The 23,889-nt window shown below is 46.2% G+C and overlaps 1 protein-coding gene across 1 annotated transcript in view; it reads right to left on the bottom strand.

Moving 5' to 3' along the window:
- The window catches only part of LOC140389809 (ubiquitin carboxyl-terminal hydrolase 13-like), a 194,329-nt gene that overhangs the window by 25,456 nt on the left and 144,984 nt on the right, over positions 1-23,889 (bottom strand). Inside the window, exons 16-18 of the mRNA XM_072474348.1 lie at positions 7,976-8,119; positions 7,255-7,424; positions 4,417-4,570 (exon numbers count right to left, since the gene is read on the bottom strand). Coding sequence (XP_072330449.1) covers positions 4,417-4,570; positions 7,255-7,424; positions 7,976-8,119 — 468 coding nt within the window. The remainder of the gene's footprint in view (positions 1-4,416; positions 4,571-7,254; positions 7,425-7,975; positions 8,120-23,889) is intronic.

Raw genomic sequence — 23,889 nt, forward strand, 5'->3', positions numbered from 1 at the left:
TAGACCATGTAATGTCAAGAAGATTGTTGATCATTGAGTGGTGGGAGGGGTCACAAACTGTAGCTAGAGGGACTGGAAATGTCAACTGTTCTCTTTTAAAAAATGTTACACTGATACATGTGAAGCCCCTGTCACATTGATATTCACAACGGGTCTGCTTCCACCCTCAACCTTCTATTGCCCTCCGCTCCCCCACCCCCACATACAGGAGTCCAAGATTAAAGCCCCTGGTGCAGACCCTGTTCAAAGGATGGGTGTGAGCTCGCTGTCAGCAGGAGGACAGGAGTCAAAATTTGCATAAACTGAGGAGCACAGTAATCAGGGGGGAGGAGGGAATTGGGGGGGGGGGAAATGGGGGGAAAGGAGGGGAATGAGGGGGGTTGAGCTGATGGACAAAGCCTTGTCCTGTGAGAGGTGGGTGAGGATGAGGGTCTCCCTGTTACTCCAGGCATGCCGGACCCTTGTCTTCAATCCTCCTCCTGCAGATGCTAACCGGGCTCGTCCACCATCCCCTCCTGGTCCATCTTCTCCTCCTCCTCAGACAAGGCCACATGTCCTTCCTGAGCTCCTCCCGCATGTCGCCTCGCTGCTGTGCCAGGTTGTGATGCAGGTTGTAGAAATCACAGCAACCACCACAAAGCGGGAGACCACCTGGGGGGGTGTACTGCAATGCACCACCAGGGCAGTCTTGCATAGAGTCCCTACAGTGCAGAAGGAGGCCATTCAGCTCATCGTGTCTGTACCAACCCTATAAATGAGCTACCCATTTACGCTCCCCCTTCCACCCCAACCTATTCCTGTAACTCCATAATCGAACCTGCACATCCCTGGACACTAAGGAGCAATTTAGCATGGCAAATCCACCTAACTTGCACACCTTTGAACTGTGGGAGGAAACCAGAGCACCCGGAGGAAACCCACGCAGACATGGGGTGAATGTGCAAATTCGACACAGACAATGAGCAAGGCTAGAATTGAACCCAGGCCCCTGGCACTGTGAGACAGCAATGGAAACCACTGTGTCACCGTGCCACCCCCATAGGAACCGTATTTTGAACAATCAGATATACTGTTCAATGACAGCACGGGTGGCAACATGGGCCTCGTTATATTGGGTCTCTGCCTCAGTCGCTGGCCTACGCACTACCAACATCAGCCATTATCTCAGCTGGTATCCCTTATTCCCCCAAGAGCCAACCCGTCATCCTGGGGTGGTCCTCGAAGACGCCAGGCATCTCAGGATATGCCAGGATGTAGCTGTCATGCACACTCCCTGGGAGGTGTGCACACACATGCATGATCCGGAGGTGGTGGTTGAACATTCAGGGAGTGGAACCCCTTCCTGTTAATGAAGGGCACTGCCTGATGCCCTGGTGGGTGCAAGCCGACTGTGTGCTATCAATTACCATCTAGAGCTGGGGCATCCCGACGCTGGCAATGAATTCTGCGGCATCAGGGTGGTCTTCGTTCAGCTCAAAGCTGATATAGAATGGATAATAGCACAGAAAGCAAGAAGGTCTATGTCAGGTTTTGTCTCAACGGCTCTGCAGGAGCTCCTACACCACAGCAAATTCTACAAAGCAGCTCACCACCACCTACTCAAGAGAAACTGAGGCTGCGTGATAAATGCTGGCCTTGCCAACAGTTTACATGTCAATCAGATAATCCCAGGACCAATAGGATTAGGAGGTGTGTATAAAATACAGAATGAAGAAAATTGCTCATTTTAAATGAGTTAGTTCCCGTGTAAAAGTAGAAGAAAAAGAAATTTCAAATAAAGGCATTAAGTCTTCGCATGATAATTTGAAAGTCCCAGTTTCAATGAAACTGACTAGGTGTTATTTTTATCACATTCTACTCAATCAAGAATTCTATAAACTGCAGGAAAAATTAAACTGTGATTAGTTGATCATCACTTTTCAATGCAATCAAATGTTTTGCATTACAATAGGAAATCAAAGAACAAAAGATTCTCCAATCCCGCGGCAGAGTGTCCACGCCGTCGAGTTTTACGACGGTGTGAACGGGCCGCGCCCACGTCTAATTCTGACCCCTACAGGGGGCCAGCACGGCGCTGGAGTGGTTCACGCCACTCCAGCTGCAGATCACGGCGCGAACTGGGCGCCGCGGAATCCGCACATGTGCAGTTGCGCCAACGCCAACGAGGACATGCGCAGTGTCGCCGGCACAAACGCGCGCATGCACAGTGGCCTCTTTCAACGCAACATGGCACAGGACTACAGGAGCCGGAGCGTAGGAAAGGATGCCCCCAGCCACAGAGGCCGGCCCACTGATCGGTGGGTCCTGATCGTGGGCCGGGCCACATCGGAGGCCCCCCCCCGGGATCGGACTCCCCCTCCCCCCTCCCACAGGCCGCCACCCGACCCTTACACGCCGAGGTCCTGCCGGCGCCATTCTAACTTGCTCTGGGCCGGCGGGACCTCGGCTTGTAAGGGTCTTTTCCTACGGCTGCTCGGCCCATCCGGGCCAGAGAATCGGCGGGCCAGCCACGTAGAACGTCCCGCGTAGAACTGGTGCCACGCCAACCACGCTGGTGCCGATTCTTCGCACTGCGGAGAATCGCATGCCGGCATGGGCCGATTTGCACGGCCTGCCGGCGATTCTCCGACCCGGCGCGGGGTCGGAGAATCCCACCCTTTGTGTTCGGTGGGAATCTCACCACACAACAAAAATGTAACCTTTCATATTAGACACATGTTACAGTGAGAGTAAGTTTCAACAATCAGACAGATAATTAATGCAAGAAATCAGCATTATGTTTTTCCATTAAATTTTACACAATATTACTCATGCCTAATCTGTGGCATAATTCATTTTATAAATTACTTCTGTTTAATTTTGGAAACCTAGGTCTGTTACCCGGCAGCATGTGTTAACGCAATCCAGTGAATTTACTGTTGTGTATTCATGTATGTTCCTAGTTGGAACTAGGTCATTTTAAGATTTTGATCATGTGACGTACCGATTATGTCATCGGCAGTTTGGGCGTGCTAACAGTCAGGCTATTCTAGCAATCTGTGAGAATATACCTGCCCATTAAAGCTCTTGTTTATTTTGTACCTTTGTGGTCTGCAAGCCTGTACTTGCCAATACCACAAAGAAACTGGCCCAGCAAAGTCAGGTTTGGCAATGTGAGAACAGGGCTAAACGCTGTGTTTTTCAGAAAGGTCAGGAAGTATTGGCAATGAACTATACCACCAGTGATGTCCATTCTTCTTGGCACAGACAGGACCGGTCTCCTAGACTGTTCAAACTCGGGACAATGAAGTGTGGAGAAGACACACTGATTACATTTTGTCAGCTAGAACAAGTTTGCCAGAGACAGAGTCAGCCGAGAGTCCGGACAAACTGTGCCAAGTGAAGACCTGTCCATACCTGAGAACCTTAAAATAGCGGAAACAACTGTGGAAGACAGTGAGGACATTTCAAGACCGAGTCAAACCCTGGGCTGGATTCTCCCAAAATGGGACTATGTCCCCACGCTGACGTAAAAACGCCAGAGATTCCTGGAAAAAAGATCAGCTAATTCAATGCCCTGCAGGGAGCTAGCAGGGACCCGGAGTAATTCTCGCAGCTATAGCTGGGGGTACGGGCCCCCGCACTTCCGGTTTGGAGTCCGCGCATGCGCACAGCGGCGACGCCGAGCTCCATGGCGGACTCGGACCGTGGAAGCAGGCAGAAAAATTGGACGCCCCCCCCCCCCGATTGGCCGCGCACCCGATCATCTAACCATGCGGATCTAACCCTCGGCCAACTATAAGGCCTCCCCCGGTGTCCGATCCCCCCCGCCCCCTCCACCAGGGCAGCCACGGACTGAGTCCGCAGTCTCCACGCGAGCATCCTGACCGGCAGTAGCAGATTAGTTCCACGCCGTCGGGAACCCGGCCGGTCGGGAGTGGAGGATCGCTGGGCTGTCCTCGGTCAATGGGCCCCCAGCTGTGTGGCATAATCCGCGGTCACGCCGATTCTTGGGTCCCAGAGAATGGCCGGCACAGGGCTGCGGCGAATCCAGCCCCATATATCCACTTGGGTTCAGGCAACAATGGACGATATCCAAAATCAATCAAAAACACCAGAAATTACAGTCAACACGAAAAAGCAGACGCCCGAGGTCTGTCGACAACCACACAGAAATCAATGTCCTCCAAAACGTCTAAGTTATTGACTGTTGTGTTAATTGTTCATTTTGTAAATTTGTGCTTGAAAGCCCTAGTTGGAACAAGGTCACTTTAAGAGTTTGATCAGGTGTCGTACTGATGGCGTCATCAGCAGCTTGGGTGGGCTACCAGTCAGTCTATTCTAGCAGCCTGTGAGAAAATACCTTTCCAATAAAGCTCTTGTTTGTTTTGTACCTTTCTGGTCTGCTAGCATGTACTTTAAAAATAGTACACTTACTTCCAGGTCCATCCTTGATTCTGGGCCCTGCTGGTTCTGCTTCTGCATTTGTAATAATGTGTGATTGTGTATCAACATCCGATGCTGTTTCGTTCTCATCCTCATTGTCTGCATGTGTGAAGATCCAGTCCAATGCTCTCTCCAGGTTGTTATTCTACAGAAATAGCCGTGCAATGGTGGAATTTACTCTTTCATAATAAAATCTACTGAGTCCTAATGAAAAGCATCTCTGTTACATCATCAGGTTGAAAAGGTACCAGAGTATCAATAATGAAGATACAGGAAGGGATTTTCCAGCCCTTCCTGGTGGCCGGGTCTTCCAGTCCCACCAAAGACGACCCTCCCTCCCCCCCGTGGCTGGTTCTGCAGTGAGCAATTCAAATGGCCTTTGACTTCGGTGGGACCAGAAGATCCTTCCAGCAGCCCATGTTGAGCTGCCTTGCGCAGCCAATGGTGAGCTGCCTTGCGGAGGCTTGGGGGAATCCCAGCCTCCACCAATGTGCTTTGCTTGAATAGCCACCTGTATTGAACAAATGGCATGATCAAACCTCTACTGCTACATGGAGCCCAGGACTTAGTCAGAGTTCAGAAGGGTGGCATGGTGGCACATTGGTTAGCACTGCTGCCTCACAGCATCAGGGCCCCAGGTTCAATTCCAGCCTTGGGTCACATTCTCCCTGCGTCTACATGTATCTCCTCAGGGTGCTCCATTTTCGACCCACAGTCCAAAGATGTGCAGGTTAGATGGATTGGCCATGGTCAATTGCCCCTTAAAAAGATTAGGTGGGGTTACTGGGTTACGGGGATAGGGTAGGGGCATGGGCTTAGGGGGGGTGCTCTTTCAGAGGGTTGGTGCAGACTCAATGGGCCGAATGGCTTCCATCTGCACTGTAGTGATATCTAAGGGTAGCCAGGAGTAGAACCAGCAGTAGGGAGCCACTTAAGAACAGATCCCGAGGGCTAAGGTAAGAACAGATGCCAGGAGATGAAGATGGGAGATGGCAAGGCGAAGAGGCAAGAGGGAGGAGAGGGGCAGTCGGCAAGGCCAGGAGAAGCAAAGCCAAGAGAAGGAGGTAGAGAGATTGAGGGCGAGGGTGTAAGCCTTGGGCAAAACTTATGTCAGCAGACAAGCTACAGAAGAGGACGTCAATGGTAAATTATCTTAAAGTGAAACCAGCAATGTTAAATGGATATACTAACACTACATTACTGATGACGTTAAAGTGAAAGAATGTTAAATTAATTGACAATAGCGAAGACTTGCTGGATTTCAATTGCATTAGTTACTTAATGTGATAGTACCTTTTTGTTAGTTTGATGTACTGGTTGCCTGTTACATAATCTTTTATCTGGGTTAATTTTAGTTTATTTGTTACGGTAAAAGTCTCAAAAACTTGGAATACTGTTCTTCGGTTCTTTACGTCTGTCACTGGGAATTCCATCTCTTTTTAATCTTTACAGGAATCCTAACAATTTGCAAGACTAAACAGCTGGTCATCTGGTTATTTAATTGTGGAAAAATGCACGTAATAGTCAAACCCAAACGTCTCTTCTCAAATATACATGTAAAGCCATTTCCATGCTGTGGCTACAAGAGCAGATCAGAGGCTGGGGATTCTGCAGAGAGGAACTCACCAATGTTTGTCCATAGTCTCCAATGCAGAAGTTAGGGATGTAAAGGAATACTCTCCACTTCTCTCAATGAGTGCTGCTCCAATGACACTGAAGCGCAATACCTTTCAGGACAAAGCAGCCAACTTGATCGGCACCCCACCCACCACCTGAAACATTTACTCCCTCTACCATCAGCATAGTGTCAGCAGTGTGTTCCATCTACAAGATGCACTGCAGCAACTCACCAAGCCTCCTTTTAAAATAATAATCTTTATTATTGTCACAAGTAGGTTTACATTAACACTACAATGAAGTTACTGGGAAAATCCCCTAGTCGCTACATTCCGGCGCCTGTTCGGGTACACAGAGGGAGAATTCAGAATGTCCAATTCACGTAATAAGGACGTCTTTCGGGACTTGTGGGAGGAAATCGGAGCACCCGGAGGAAACACATGCAGACAAGGGTAGAACGTGCAGACTCCACACGGATAATGACCCAAGCGGTTTTACAGCACGTCCATACCCGTTACCTCTACACCTAGAAGGGGACAAGGCAGCAAACACATGGGAACATCCCACCTTATAAGTTCCCCACCAAGCCACCCTTCCTGACTTGGAACTATGTTCTGGTTCTTCACTGTCACTGGGTTAAAATCCTGGAACTCCCTCCAGACAATACTATGGGTGTGCCTACTCCAGGTGGACTGCAGTGGTTGAAGGCAGCGGCGCAACACCACCTTCCCAAGGGAAACTAGGAATTGACCACAAATGCTAACCATGACTGCAATGTTCACACCCCATGAACAAATAAAAATAAATTCCCAACAGACACACTGGATATAATACAATAGAAGAAATGGGGGGCTGATTTCCCATCAAACTCAAGGACATGAAGGTCACTGAAAAATCCATCTGATGCTCAGTGCTGAGTTACCTAATTAAACACAGGTCACTTATGGAAACAGAGTTCTTCATGGTCTACATGGCTATATATCACACCAACTCCCATTTACTGACCAACTTAAAACACAGATGTTTACACTTGAATAGGAACTATTCCTTTAACGTAATTGCCAATTTACATGAAAGGCTTTGTTTTATAAGGTTACTGAATATTTAACAGTTTAGGCACATCAGCAATCTCAGGTTTCAGAATGATACAAGGAGTTAAGCCATTTGTGTTCAATTATTTGCTGTGAAAATATGATGGGAACTCAGACTTACAGTTGCTTTCAATGCACGAATGGCTTGGTTCCTGGGAAATCCCATGGATGTAATGATGGCAACAATCTCTTCTGGTGGCTGGTTTTCCATTGAAGACGCCCCTCCTGCTAGACCAACCTCATTATAGCTAACCTCATTATATCCTGATATTGATAGTGGTTCAGCAAAATCTAATGGGGACAAGGAGGTTTCATTGAAAAATTTAAATATAAAGAAAAAAATTAATGATTAAAGAATCCATCCTCTCTTCAGATCTGCAATTTTAATAGTACAGAGTACATCTTCCAAGCCAATGCATTTGTTTTGCACCATGTAAAAACCACTGAGCCACCCTCTGTAACTGCATATGGTGGCATTTTGACCTCACGTGACACCTTAATACTGTTTTTATTCAAAATCCTTACAGAAAACATGCAACTTTAATTTAAAATATGGAATGATCCCAAAGGTTACAAATTTCTGGAGGAGTTGTGATCAACTACACACATAACTGTGGCAGCTGCTGTTCCCTACAGCCAGCAAAACAGGCAATGTCTCATTCAGAGAAGATGTTGAGATATTTCACACCAGCCCGTTTTAGTTTTATTCTTGGATAAGCTGGTCCATCAGCATTACTAAGCATCTCACTGAAAAGTTTAAACTGAATTTACCACTGCACGTTTCGTCAGGAAACCCGCAATAATTTGTACTCGCGAATTGGTTATCTGGCTTCTAAGCTTACCAGGTTCCTCCATGTGTGCTATGACCCAGTTAAACGCCAACTCAGCCCCCAGGTTTCCTGTGTAGTACACTGCTTTCCGACATGCTTCTAGTGGAAAACCCATCTCAGCCAGCTGCATCACTGCTGCTTCATCAATTTCAGGAGCTGTAAAAAAAGGAACAAAAACGGACATTGGCCATAATGGCAAACCCGGTGCTTTCAGGGAGTTCCATCAACGTAGCAAATCACAGGAGAGCCAAATGACTGCACAATGCAAGTATGGACTGCTTCAAATAATATCAATGCTTGACGCTCATTGATTGAAAAATTTGTGTTGACCATTTGTAGAGTGTGAGCACTAACAAACCATGCAATGTCCATAATGAAAATAAAATAAAATACAAATTATACCTGGATTAGAATAACATTCACGGGAAATATGGTTAGTTTTTACACATTCCTCTATTACTGTAAGGAAATAATTAATCAAATTGGCAGTAGAGCTTTGCAAAATTACTTGAAGAGATAGTATGCTTTAAGGCATAAAACGTACCACAAGTCTATAGAAATTATTTTTTAAATAGAAATGTGAGGGGAGTTTTTGTGAAAATTGAAATGTAGGCATTAAAGCAGAGAATGGTCCATTGATTGGCTAAAATAAAATCACATTTTCTAAAACAGGAGAGTGAAACTGATACATATACCCCATGAAATGGTTCAGCAGACTGCCTGGGAGTTAAAAACAAATCATTATTTTACTTCCATTTACCAGGAGCTTCAATCTCCACCCTTTCAATTCCCTCAAAAACATGGACTGATTTTGCAGTCCAGAGGAACATGGTACTCCACAGCATCTCATACAAGTCGCATCAAGATTCAACCTAACCCTGTCCTAACATAGCGTTGCTACAAGCAGAACTTGTTCACTAACATCAGGGGCAACAACCACTGCCGAATTTGCCTTATCACCAATCCATTGGTACATTGATCCCAATTGTTGACTGACTGAAGTCAGATAACTCTGCAAACTCCAGAGATTGAATTTTGGATCTTCCATATACCACGTGACAATTACTCACTGAGTCAACAGCAATCTCTTGAAAACATGAAGAAAATACGCAACTTTGCATTCATTAATCCTTTTGATAGAGAAAATGTACAAAAGGTGCTACAAAAAGGAAAAACAGATGTTGAACCGTAGAATAGTTTGGAATGATAGCCAAAAACATGGGTCGGGATTCTCTGTTGCTCCGCCCCCTCAGAAATGGTGTAATCGCATTGCGCGCCATTGCAACGGCATTGGCACGTCATCGGCCGGCCCTCCTGCGATGCTCCACCGCCGATGGGCCGACTTCCCGATGGCACAGGACACGTGTGGCCTCAGCCATGCAGGAACTCGGTATGGCGGCAGCGGACGGTGTCCAGTGCCGCCACACTCAGCCGTGCTCCGTGCCACTAGCCGGTGGGGCTTCTGTGAGGGCTGGGGGGGCTGGTGGGGGTGGCCACGGAGTGGGCTGTGGGGTCGCAGATGGAGGGTCAAGTCCACGGACGGCCAGCGCCTTGTTGCACGGCACGACCGCTACAGGTCGTCAGCTGTGCGCATGCGCGGCCCGGGACCCGGCCATTCTCTGGCCGTTTTCGGGCGGGAGGTGGGAGTTTCACCCGCCACCAGTGCTCGCCCCTCACCGGTTAATCACCACTGTTTAAATTTGAAAAGTTGATTTTCAAATGAGGAAGTGAAATGGAAAGTGGTGGGGTTTAGGCGAGAGTTCCAGGGATTACAGCCTACATGGCAGCAGGCCTCACTTTCAATGATGGCAGAAGGATGCACATTAGGCCCGAGTACAACTGATGGCTCAAACATTACGTTAATGGCGGTTCGAAAAATAAGATCGTACAAAGCCCGGGATGAATTTCTCAATGAGAATGAAGATTTTAAATATGCACAGAGAAAGAGTGCCTTTGGGATCGGTAAGAGCTGAGGTGTAAGGGAGTGGGGCCTATTGCCAGCCAAGACTCAGGTAGGGGGATAACAAATAAGTTGGAGCATAAGTAAATTGAAGGCACGTGGAGAACATTGTAGAAGTCATGGTTTGAGGAAACAATAAAAACTTGCATTTGCATTGTGCCTTTCACACACAAAACATGCCTCACGGAGACAGTTCATGAGACAATATTGCCTACTCCCCAACCCAATAGTTATTTGGTTCCCAGTGTGCTTTTGAACTTTTGTCCCAGGAGAAAGAGCAGTACCCTACCTGTGCCTATTTTCAATGCCACTGTCACTGCTACTGTTAACCTCTGTAACTTGAGCCTGCTCTGGGACCACTGACCTCTGACACCACCTCCCCCCACCTTTCCCCATCCCCCAAGGCACACCTCACCACAACTGCTCCACCAAAGAAAGTTTCTTCTGGACGCAGCTGCATGGGCCTGTGCCAGTTGTGTAACCTACGGCCCAGCTGAGACATTCATGGCTACTGGCAGTGCTCCCTACACTAACAGAGAGTGATAGACTGAGATAAGGAGAAGCAAGAGAGATTACACAGAAAAAAATTTGATTTCAGCTTGGTAAAATGTTGTAATTACTGAGAGAGCCACGGTAACAGGCATTTTGCAGAAAAGCAGTGTTTGTTGAGTTTTAGATGGAGTTGTGAGCAGAAGTCAAGCACCTCAGTTCAGTTAAAAGATATGTCTGTAGGTAGATTAGCAGTTTCTTTCCAAGCAGTTAAGAAGAGTGTGGTTAGAAGGTGATCTGAAACCAGCTGAAACAGCCTCTGAAGAAATACAGTCAGAATTTCTGCATAGTTCTGACAGAATTCAGATCTTTTCTTTAAAGCAGTGGCATAAGATCACTCTTTCTCAAAGAACATGTCTGTAAAGCAGGTATTCCCGAGGGCTAACTGTTTTTAACAGTGGATTGAGAGGTGAGGTTTTTTTGTTGTTTGAGTGGGAATAAAGTCAGCTGTTACCGTGTTCACTGTATAGATTAGCATTATTTAACGGGTAATTGTAAGCTATTTTCTCGTGTGATTTTAAAGCTATTGTAACACTGGGCTAGTAATAACGTTTGTTTTAATATACCATATCCCTATTTCTTCATGAAATCACTCCTGGAGTGAAGTATCCCCTCCTCAGTCTTACAAAATTAAAATTAAATATTTGGGTTTCTGTCCAGTATTCTAGTAACTGTTGGGGTCTGGTCCGGCAACAGTTAATTCCAACCTATGGGTCTATGTGGAGCACATTCCCCTCAAAAATGGCCTTCTCCAGTACCTTAGCTCATTCTATTCCTTCCCCAGTATCTCATCTCATTCTATTGTTCCCTCCTCGTATCTAACTTTCTCTTAAATGGATCCATGGTATTTTCCTCAACCACTCCATGAGGTGGTGTGTTTCACATTCTCACCACGACGAGTAAAGGTTGAACAGAAATTGACTGGGGCTTAGAAACAGATTGTTGGGATGTAAAAATAAATTAGGGGACTGAAAGTCAAAGTGAAGGGGAAAATGGGACAAGAAAAGAGAAACTGAAGAGAATGTTTGGCACAAAGAGAGACTACTGGGTGGCCTCTAGCCAGAGGTGCTGAGTGGGTGCCACATCTCGGCCTCCTCCAGAGGTCCCCAGCACCTCAGATGTTAGTCTTCAGCCAATTCGATTCACTCCATGTATTATAAAGAAGCGTCAAGGGCGGCATGTGGCACAGTGGATAGCACTGGGACTGCGGCGCTGAGGACCCGGGTTCAAAACCTGGTCCTGGGTCACGTCTGTGTGGAGTTTGCACATTCTCCCCATGTCTGCGTGGGTTTCATCCCCACAACCCAAAGATGTGCAGGTTAGGTGGATTGGCCACGCTAAATTGCTCCTTAATTGGAAAAAAAGAAGTAATTGGGTACTCTAAATTTTTTTAAATAAAGAAACAGCTGAAGGCACTGGATACTACAAAGGCTATGGGTCCTGACAATATTCCAGCAATGGTACCGAAGGCTTGTGCACCAGGCTAGTGCTCCAGACCCAGCCGTGTCTTTAGCCAAGCAGTTACAACACAGTTATAAAACCGGCACCTACCTGGCAATGTGGAAAATTTCCCAGGTATGTCCTGTACACAAACAGCAGGGTAAATCCAGCCCAGTAAATTACCGCCCATCAGTCTCCTCTCAATCATCAGCAAAATGATGGAAGGTGTTGTCAATAGTGCTATCAAATGGCACTCACTCAGCAAGATCCTACTCACTGACGCTCAGTTTGGGTTCCGCCAGGGCCATTTAACTCCTGACCTCATTACAGCCTTGGTTCAATCGGAAAGCCATCCGCCAAGGGGCTTTGCCAGATTGCACCATCCCAATAAATATTAAAATTTTGTCAGAGCCTAATGGGGATTCCAACTCCGTGCTCCTATCCATCTCAACCATTGGAATGGGTAAACCATCCGGAAAGCCGAACATGACCAGTCCATCTATAAAGATCACAGTAAAAAGATTCAAAAGCTGCATTACCCGGAGGAGGATCGGAAACAAGGTTGCCGCTCGACTGGAGTATCCGTGTGAACTCCCGAAAGGCAGCCTGCTATTTGAGCTGGTGAGCCAAAAGGCGATTGGCCTTCTCCCCGCATTCATAAAAAGAGCCCCTGAAGCGTTGTAACTGACTTACCGCCCTGCCAGTCAACAAAAGATTGAACTGGGTCTGTAGTTTTTTTCCTACTTGCCAGTAGCTCCGGAGTAGGATTAAGCGAGTACTGGTGATCCACCACTAAAATGGGATCCACCAGCCTCTGCTGCTCCAACCTCGTAGTCCTCACCAAAAGAGAGATAATTCCCCCAAGACTGCCTTAAGAACCTCCTAAAACTTGGATTTGTTAGGTTTTATATCGTCCTCTTTGGGAGTGGACATACGCTCAGAAATCCTTTTTATCCACTAACAATGTTATATCTAATCTCCAGCATGGATGTTTTGTGGGCCCAGACTCTAGCAACCAATCAATAAAGTGCAGGCATGGTCCAAAATAACAATTGCTGAGTATTCAGCCACCACCACTGAAAGGGGGAGAGCACTGTCCAAAACTAAAACAAAAAAATCGATACGTGAATATGCTTGGTGGACATGTGAAAAAAAAGTCTCTGGTTTGCGATGCAAAAAGCGCCAAAACTCTAGCCAAAACCAGAGTGAAATGCCTACCCAATCACCCCTTGTGCAACCTAGTCTGATCTCTAACCCGCATGTGGGTCTCTTGCAAAACCACTACATCGGAGCTCAAACTCTTGAGATGAGCAAATGCCCTCGACCTTTTCACTGGGCCATTCAAACCCCTAATGTTCCAAACAAATTGGAGGTCTCCCACCCCTCCTCAATCCAGAATCAGCCATTCCCACCAAGAGAGATTAACCTAAAGATACGTAAAAGGTAAAGCAAAAAGATCCACCCAAGATGGCCATCAAACCATGTCAAATGACAGGACAAAGAAAAAACAACAGACGCCATCAGGAAACTACCCCATCTCCTCCCAACAACCATCGCCACTGAATGTGATCATATCCAAATACAAATAGAAGCGAGGCAAACAAAAACTTACGCTAAAACTACAACTTATGTTTAACAAACTCTAACGAAACAAGAACTGCAGCGAACCCTCCATAAGACATAGAAGCAGAATTAGGCCATTCGGTCCATCAAATCTGCTCCGCCATTCAATCATGGCTGATATTTTTCTCATCCCCATTTTCCTGCCTTCTCCCCATAACCCCTGATCCCCTTATGAATCAAAAACATATCGATATCTGTCTTAAAGACACTCAGTGATTTGGCCTCTGCAGCCTTCTGCGGCAAAGAGTTCCACAGATTCACCACTCTCTGGCTGAAGAAATTCCAAAACCCTCCCATCAACTAACTCCCTAGTTAGCAGGGAGACACCCAACTGAACAAATAGATACAAATAACAAAATACAAAGAATGGAGCCCCACATAGTATAAGTCTAATCAAGGAGTATAAGAACGCAATCCCAACAAAGAGAAAAAACATGAAACACCAACAATACAACATGCCATTGACAGAGCCAAAAGAAAATTACAACGCGCCTAATTTGTGCTTTTTAACAAAACAGTCCACATCTGCTAGCACATCAAAGAAATAGTCCTTTCCCTCAAAAGTTGCTCGGGGACGAGCTGGGGAGACCAACCTGAACCGGACTCCACTCTTATATAGGGTGGCCTTGTCTCCATTGAACATGGTTCTTTTAATTGAAAGCTCTGCACCCATGTCCTGATAAGACCTGATGGAGTGGCACAAATTGTGGTGTCCCCTTGTGCATCGAAAAACCTTCTCCTTTTCCTTAAAGCTGTCGAATCTCACAATCACCGCATGAGGTGGGTCTTCAGGGTGAGGCTTATGCCGAAGTGTGTGTTGGGCTCGGTCCAGTTCAAGTGGGGATGTGAATCCACTCTCACCCACCGTTTTGTAGAATATGCCCCAGAAGTATTCCATGGGTGGTAGAGCCCTCAATCCCCTCCGGTAACCCCACAATCCAGATATTGTGCCTCCTGGACCTGTTTTCTAGGTCATCTTGGCTCTCAGTAATTTATTCATTTCGGCCACCCACGTCAGTTCAGATTCCAGCACAGAAATCCGATTGCTGTGTTCAGATAAGACAATCTCCATACTCTTGATCGTGGCTCCCTGGACCTCGACAATTGCATTACTTTTCCCCAGTGTTGCTCGAATGGAGGGCAAGGCCTCCTCAATTGATCTTTTGAGATCTTCCGACACAATTTGCCGATGCTTCTCAAATTCTTTCACCAAGGTACCAGAGAGAGCCTCGGCCATTAGTGGAGTGGACGGAGATACAGAAGCCGACTCCACCACCTACTTTCCAGTGAGCTCCAAGAGGCTTCAGACTCCGTTGGTGTGTTTCTGCTCCCAGCTTTCTGCTCCCTGCTTTTTGGGGGCATTTCAGCAATAAAAGATCTCTATTCGGATAGCCAACGTGAGTTTCCGAGGAGAAAACAACCCGTGGCACCAAGGATAGGGGCAAAATTACAGTTCTCCAGCAGGAGCCACCTCATGCGCCCCTACATTATGCCACTGGAATCCTCCACAAGTATGCTGATGACACCCAACTCCACCTCACAACCACACAACCACCTCTCCTGAACCCTCCACTGTCTCTGATTTGTCATGTTGCTTATTTGACATCCAGTATTGGATGAGCAGCACGGTAGCATTGTGGATAGCACAATTGCTTCACAGCACCAGAGTCCCAGGTTCGATTCCGGCTTGGGTCACTGTCTGTGCGGAGTCTGCACATTCTCCCCGTGTCTGCGTGGGTTTACTCCGGGTGCTCCGGTTTCCTCCCACAGTCCAAAGATGTGCAGGTTAGGTGGTTTGGCCATGATAAATTGCACTTAGTGTCCAAAATTGCCCTTACTGTTGGGTGGGGTTACTGGGATATGGGGATAGGGTGGAGGTGTTGACCTTGGTTAGGGTGCTCTTTCCAAGAGCCGGTGCAGACTCAATGGGCTGAATGGCCTCCTTCGGCACTGTACATTCTATGATAATGAGCAGACATTTCGCCAACAAGTATTGAGAAGACAGAAGCCACTGCCTTTTGCTACCAATTCCATTCCCTAACCATTGATTACACCCCTCTTCCTGGCAACTGGCTTTGCATCCTTGGTGTCATCCTTAGTCCCAAGAAGCTTTCAACTGCATTTCAAAGTCATCACTAAGACAACCCATTTCCAATTCCATAAGATTACCTATTTCTGCCCCTGCTTCTGCTCATTTGCTGCTGACAACCTCATCCAGGTTTATTGGCTATTCTAACACCCTTTTGGCCAGCCTCACATGCTCTATTCCAAGTAATCTCGAGGTCATCCAAATCTTGCCTGTGTCCTACTCAACATCAAGTGCCAGTCACCAATCACCACTGTGTTCACTGACCTACATTGTCTCTCGGTTAAGAAATACCTTGATTTTAAAACTCTCATCCTTGTTTTTAAACCCTTCAGCAGTCTTGCACTTTCTATCTCTATACTCTTCTGCGGTCCAACAACCTCCAGACATCCGTGCTCCAGTAACTCTGGCCTCTAGACCATCCCTGAATTAAGTGTTTTGCCATTGGTGGCTATGCCTTCAGCTGTCATGGCTCTAAGATTGGAAATTCCTCCCCAGCCCGCTCCTTCTCTCCCTCCTGCTTTCAGGCAATCCTTAAAATCTAGCTCTCTAACCAAGCTTTTGGTCATCTGACCTAATATCTACTGTGGTTCAGTGTCATGTTTTGGCTAAAAATGCTCATGTGAAATGCCTTGGGACATTATTTTACATTAAATGCGCTCAGTAAATATAACTCGCTATCTATAGGACTATTGCTGTGTTGTCCAACTGCCTGTCTACATATGAAATCATAGATGAGTCAGAAATTTATGAGCCAGCAACATCAAAGTTACTGTGATTCGGCTTCTCCAGAAGTTCTGTACCTCAGATCCTGGTATCACTCCGCTTCCTGATCACTTGCTCAAGCTTAACTCACAGTGCGGAACATCAGTGTGCAGGTCAAATTTAGCTGAGCTGCAAACCTCATACTCAATCCTTACCAAAACTATTTACTTTTATTTTCAAAATATCGCTCTTCTCCAACTTTACTGCCACTGAAACCCTCATTTGTACCTTTGTTAACACTTCACTCAACTTGTCTACCATTCTCCTTGACAGCCTTTATTAACTCCAGTTCACCTAAAACTCTGATACCTCTCACCCCCACAACACAAAAAGATGCACAGGCTAAGTGAATTAGCCATGCTAAATTGTCCCTTAATTGGAAAAAAAAAAAGAATTGGATACTCTAAATTTAAAAAGAAAAAAAACCCAAGAGGACCTCACAAGTAATTTAAAATTGGGTTATCCAAATGGAATGATATTTCAAAATGCTTACTCAAGTACACAAGCAAACAGCGCAGGAATAGGGCACAAGGTCCTTGAGCTGCTTCATCATTCAATAAGATTATGGTGGATCTTTCATTTTGAACTCCACTTTCCCGCTCCATCTTAGAACATAGAACATTACAGCGCAGTACAGGCCCTTCAGCCCTCGATGTTGCACCGACCTGTGAAACCACTCTAAAGCCCATTTACACGATTCCCTTATCGTCCATATGTCTATCCAATGACCATTTGAATACCCTTAGTGTTGGCGAGTCCACTACTGTTGCAGGCAGGGCATTCCACACCCGTACTCCTCTCTGAGTAAAGAACCTACCTCTGACGTCTGTCTTATATCTATCTCCCCTCAATTTAAAGCTATGTCCCCTCGAAAGAACAAAGAACAAAGAAATGTACAGCACAGGAACATGCCCTTCGGCCCTCCAAGCCCGTGCCGACCATGCTGCCCGACTAAACTACAATCTTCTACACTTCCTGGGTCCGTATCCCTCTATTCCCATCCTATTCATGTATTTGTCAAGATGCCCCTTAAATGTCACTATCGTCCCTGCTTCCACCACCTCCTCCGGTAGCGAGTTCCAGGCACCCACTACCCTCTGCGTAAAAAACTTGCCTCGTACATCTACTCTAAACCTTGTCCCTCTCACCTTAAACCTCTGCCCCCTAGTAATTGACCCCTCTACCCTGGGGAAAAGCCTCTGACTATCCACTCTGTCTATGCCCCTCATCATTTTGTATACCTCTATCAGGTCTCCCCTCAACCTCCTTCGTTCCAGTGAGAACAAACCAAGTTTATTCAACCGCTCCTCATAGCTAATGCCCTCCATACCAGGCAACATTCTGGTAAATCTCTTCTGCACCCTCTCTAAAGCCTCCACATCCTTCTGGTAGTGTGGCGACCAGAATTGAACACTATACTCCAAGTGTGGCCTAACTAAGGTTCTATACAGCTGCAACATGACTTGCCAATTCTTATACTCAATGCCCCGGCCAATGAAGGCAAGCATGCCGTATGCCTTCTTGACTACCTTCTCCACCTGTGTTGCCCCTTTCAATGACCTGTGGACCTGTACTCCTAGATCTCTTTGACTTTCAATACGCTTGAGGGTTCTACCATTCACCGTATATTCCCGACCTGCATTAAACCTTCCAAAATGCATTACCTCACATTTGTAGCACCCTCGTGCTAGACATTACCATCCGAGGAAAAAGGCTCTCACTGTCCACCCAATCCAATCCTCTGATCATCTTGTATGCCTCAATTAAGTCACCTCTTAACCTTCTTCTCTCAAACGAAAACAGCCTCAGGTCCCTTAGCCTTTCCTCATAAGATCTTCCCTCCATACCAGGCAACATTCTGGTAAACCTCCTCTGCACCCTTTCCTTTGATTCCCTTAGTAACCAGATAGCTATCGATCCCTGTATTGAATATATTCAACTGAGCACCTACAGTCCTTTAACCTACAGAGAATTCAAAAGATTCACAACCCTCTGAATGAGGACATTTCTCCTCACCTCAGTGTTAAATGGCTGACCCCTTACCATGAGATCATAACCCACAGTTCTAGACTCTCCAGCCAAGGATACAGCCTCTCAGCATCTACTCTGTCAAGCTCTCCAAGATGTCCAATGAGATTACCTCTCAGTCTTCTAAAATCAATATACTTTGTGGTAGTAAACCCATTTTCAGTAGTAGACGTCAAACTGCACCAAGCTGCCACTCTTAAATACATCAAGATACATTTTTTAAAGCAAATCATTTTTCACAATTATGTTTTTAGATACTGGTTCATGGGAGATTTTGCATTTGCAATATAAAAATAAAATGGGCCGGAACCTCGAGACAGAAAATATTTTTCACACTAGGCACACTTTTGGCTGTAACGTATGTTCAGGTTGTTGTTAGGAACAAAAGGGGGAACTCTATCCTCAACTGTTGCACAAACTCTGTTCTCCAGAAATTGCGTATTTTTCAGTCAGACAGCCTGGACTTTTGCAGGTAAGGTAAGGCCATAACACAAGATTCAAGCAGCAAACAACTGAAAAGTTTTCATTAGAAGATGATTTAAATACAAAACCGCGAGCAGTACTCTTCCTCAAATAATCAGTGGCCACTGAAACCAAATTTTATTGTATTTCAAAAATGTATGTCACCTCCTGATGTGCAGGTTAGGTGGGGATACAGGGATAGGACGGGCAAACAGGCCTAGGTAGGTGCAGGTTAGGTGATCCAAATGGCCTCCTTCAACACTGTAGGTATTCTATTGGATCATGTTTGTCTCTTGGCTCTAAGCAAAGTGTTGCTACTACAAAAACTTTGGAAAAAATAAAAGTGTCAATAGAAGAGTTTTGATACTGATGTCACTGATTTTATGGGCTTTCGAAATGTGTTTGTGTTTTGTGCGTGTGATTTTTTAAAAACCCTCAGAATGATTGTCCCAATTTGAATAATTCCAACAGTAAGTTTAAAAGTGAATTTAAAATTCGGAAGGTTATTTATTACCACACACTCAGCCTGGAGGTTTAAAAAAACACAATGGGCGGGTTTCTCCGGCCTTCTCTGTGGCAGGACCCGTAGCTTTGACCATCCAGCCAAAACTCTATTCACTTTTCAGTGGCACTGGAAGATACCAGCCGCGAATGAGGACAATGTCTCACTCACTTGACTCACCTACACCATCGCCGACACAAAGATTAGATACTGATGAGGGAATAAAACAAGACAATTACAATTTATGAACGTCTCTTTTGTCTTAGGCCTGTAGTTTTGTCGATGAGTAGCTGCTTTGATTGAAGTGAAAGTCTTCTAAAGCAGTGAACTTTCAGTAAGCTGTGAAGCCAGACTTTCCAGGAGGTTGTTTCTAAGGTGGACTTGAAATTGGAGGGAAAGGTCCCTCTCCCGCTTTCATGGTAGATAGTTGTTTATTGTCTTGGCTGCTTTGTTGACATGCAATTAGTTTAACGGCTGTCCCCAGAACAGCTTTTGCTGATTTAAAAGCAGGCATTAAACATGGCTGCCTCACCATGCGACTTGTTACAAGCCCAAAGTCTTTTTCCAAATAAGATGTGTGGAGAGGTCAATTATGTATCCAATGTGATGTGTTACAACCTTGACAGCTTGATTTTCGATGGATTTTCGGGATTTTCCATGCCTTCCACCAGATGTTTTGCGGCAACAGAGGTGGTCCATCATTGGCCAGCGGTGCAGGTCCCACCACTGACAACGGTGTTGCCCATTTTATGCACCCCTCACTGCCAAGAAACCCATGGCGGGGATTCGCCATCAGCGGGATCGGACAACACGTCAGCGGGAACGGCCGGAAAACTCCAGCCTGTGGGCAGAACTTTCGGGTGGAAATAATAATAATAATCTTTATTAATGTCACAAGTAGGCTTTCATTAAAATTGGAATGAAGTTACTGTGAATGGCCAAGTATCAGGCTTCTGTCCAGAAACAAAGGCAGGTTTCTATCCACATCTTCTGACACTTTGCCACAGGAAAAAATCATTGATATGTGGCAGAGCTGGGGAGGGCTTCACACAGCTGGCAAGCCCAGCTACACAGAGATCGGGGCACCATCTTTAAAGGGTTCCTCAATCTGCGCTAAAAATATACTCCCCGAACCCCCCACGGCCATGGAAGAACCACCCCGCCCCCCCCTCCAAGCTTCTGGGAGACCCCTCCACCACAAACGTATCTGGGAGCAACTCTCTTCTCTCTCTCGCCCCTGGGTGCATTTTCTGGCATGCACCCCATTCCCCCACCCCCCAACGCACATAAGATGAAGCCCCCTCTTCCAATGAAGAAGGGTTTGTCTCTGGCCTTGTCACCTCTTGGGTGCAATGCGACACTGCCCAGCCTAGACCCTCAACCTCAATGTATTCATCGTGTTTTTAATGTTTCCTCACAAGCAACCTTTTAGCTGAACAGGGGCACTTTAAGAGATCAGCTGTTTGCACGGGCAAACAGGCAGTCTAACATCACACCCTGTAGTGTTAACATCTCCTAAGTAAAGCTCCATGTTTTGGCTGAACCTCTCAGGCCTGAAGACTCCATTTTGAATCCACCACATAAGAACGGACAACGAGGTAGACAAACAGCGTGTTTAGGTAACCGAAGAAATCTTGAATAATTGAAATCATCGCGACATGAAAGCTGGTGACAGGAGAGCCAAACAATGGTTGCAGCAAAAGAGGCGTGGGAAAAAAAAAAAATCACAGAAAAATCTGAAGGAAATAATCTTATCGAGAAGTCTGCCACATGTTCCGCCTCAAATGAATTTGGTAGACGCGAGTAGCAAGTACCCTGCAACAACAAATTTAGATCTAGGGCTGTTACAAAACACAAAGGGGAACAAGCTGAGCTCAGGTTGTGCCTTGTTTTGGGGAGAAAGGAAGCAAGGGAGTGCTGAAAATTCATGGCACTTTAAGCACACAAAGGTCCTTCCATAAAGAAAAATGACGGGAGTCCTGGCGCTGTGGCACCGTTTGATGAGAATACAGAAAATAGGGGCTTGTTTACAGAGAGATTCGAGAATTTTGTTCAAGCTAACAAGATAGCAGCAGATATAAAAGTCCCAACGTCCCTGAGCACAATGGGGGGGAATATTGAACCTCTTTCGGAGTCTGGTACAGCCTTAAAATCCAGGCACAAAAACAAACAAAGAAATAGTGGAAATTTTGCAGAGCCACTATTCACCAAAACCTTCAGTCATCACAGAAAGATTTAGGTTTTATAAGCGCAACCAAGAAGGTGGTGAATCAATTATACAGTTTGCAGCTACTCTGAAAAGACTAGCTGAGCACTGTGAATTTGGGGATTTGCTAAACTATACCTTCAGAGATAGATTAATCTGGGGTTTAAGGAGTGAAGCTATTCCAAAGGGGTGGTTAACTGAAAGCAACCTGACTTTAAAGCTTTGGATGTTGCTGTATCCATGGAATTATCCGCTAGAGGAGCTCAACAGTTGAGTTCAAGCACAAGGATTCAGAAGATGTTGGCTGAAACTCTAACACAGACACAGACTCGCACTTGCCATCGGTGTGCAAAAGCCGGGCACTCGGCAGCGAATTGTTGGTGCTGTAGCCATCTGGGATGGCCACTTACAATAAGAAACATGGACGTTCGCAAAGCATAAAGAGAAGTGTGGACAATGTAAGATTCAGGCAGGCTCAGAGCCTGAATGTATATTTGTGAGCAAAGAATTCAGACAGCATCGAAACCCCCAACCGATTAGAATTTTGATGGCCCATCTCCGTAAGACAAAAGACTGATACTTGAGTAACCAATACAATCCCGGACATTTTGGTGCCACTCCCTGTACTCAGGAAGCATCAACAACAGAGTTAGCGACCGCTTGGGACACGCCCAGCCATCAAGGTACCCGCCCCTTTATTGGCCCAAATCGAATACAGTGATCAAGAACTATCCAATTAATGAGGTCCAAACCGAAGGACTGCCCAAAAGAGCACGAACCTCCCTAAGGATAAAGAGAGAGAAACCGCCATAGAATCATAGAATCATAAAATTTACAGTGCAGAAGGAGGCCATTCGGCCCATCGAGTCTGCACCGGCTCTTTGAAAGAGCACCCTACCCAAGCCCACACCTCCACACTATCCCCATAACCCAGTAACCCCACCCAACATGAAGGGCAATTTTGGACACGAAGGACAATTTAGCATGGCGAATCCACCTAACCCGCACATCTTTGGACTGTGGGAGGACACCGGAGCACCCGGAGGAAACCCATGCACACATGGGGAGAACGTGCAGACTCCGCACAGACAGCAACCCAAGACGGGAATCGAACCTGGGACACTGGAGCTGTGAAGCAATTGTGCTAACCACCATGCTACCGTGCTGCCCATGTGCTCAACCTCTCCTGGATCTGGCGCTCCGGCAACGTCCACCTCCAAGTGCACCACCAGAAGCAAGTTCAAGTGCAACGCTCGCTACCAGATGGATGAGCCCAGCTGAACAGCAGTTACTTCTCCAGACCCAGTAGATCCAGATTCGAACAAAGGCCACTGTTCCTCTGACCTAAGCCGGGTGCCTGAAGTTAAGTAGAGGTTGTCATAGTTGATAGGTGTAGTTTAACTAGTAGTGTTTATGTTGCATGATTAATCTTGTGTGTAAATAAAGTACCATTGATCTTGAACTAACTAACTGGTGTTTGGCTCGTTGATTGATATCCAGTTGAACCTTGTGGTGGTATAATTTGATACCTGGCGATTCTGAGCAATGTAATACCAATATCTAAAGAAAGAAGGGCAACCTCATTGATTGCCATATTTATAGCAGGTAAAAAAAAGGCAACAGTGCAAAGACATTAAGTGCAGAAATTGTGGCAGAAAGGGTCACATTGAACGTGCTTGTTGGAAAAAGAAACAAGCGTCAGGCAAAAGTTGCAAAACTTAGGAGCCAAATAAAACAAATGAAAAGCTGAAATTGAGGAAAAGGTTCCACATGGCACAAAACGTACACAAGAAGGAACGCAATTCACAGTCTAAACGAACGGTCATTAAGTGTATTGGCTACTGCTGATGCAGCAAACCAATACTGGGTCACTCCATTGCTGGACGGTCAGCCAATGAAGATGGAGGTGGACACTGGTGCAGCCATCATGCTGATGCCAGAGACTATTTATCAAGAAAAGCTCCAAAATATTGTCTTGCAACCTTCGAAGATTACGTTAAAAATCTACACTGGAGAAGTGGTTCCGTTGAGGGGCTGTAATGATGTAACAGTACAATTAAATGGACAGACGGCCGATTTGTCCTTGCACATCGTCAAAGAAAATCATCCGGCACTAAAAGGAAGAACTTGGGTGGAAACGATCAGGGGTGGGATTCTCTGCCCTCCCAGCAGCGTGTTTTGTGGCAGCGGGAGGCAACATGCCAACTGGTGGCAGGATTCTCTGCTCCCGCCACTGACAACGGGAATTCCCATTGAATGGAAACCCGTGGGTATGGGTGCACTGCTGGCAGGACCCCCCCGGCAG

Source organism: Scyliorhinus torazame, chromosome 14 (assembly GCF_047496885.1).
Source record: "Scyliorhinus torazame isolate Kashiwa2021f chromosome 14, sScyTor2.1, whole genome shotgun sequence".
Classification (NCBI taxonomy): Eukaryota; Metazoa; Chordata; class Chondrichthyes; order Carcharhiniformes; family Scyliorhinidae; genus Scyliorhinus; species Scyliorhinus torazame.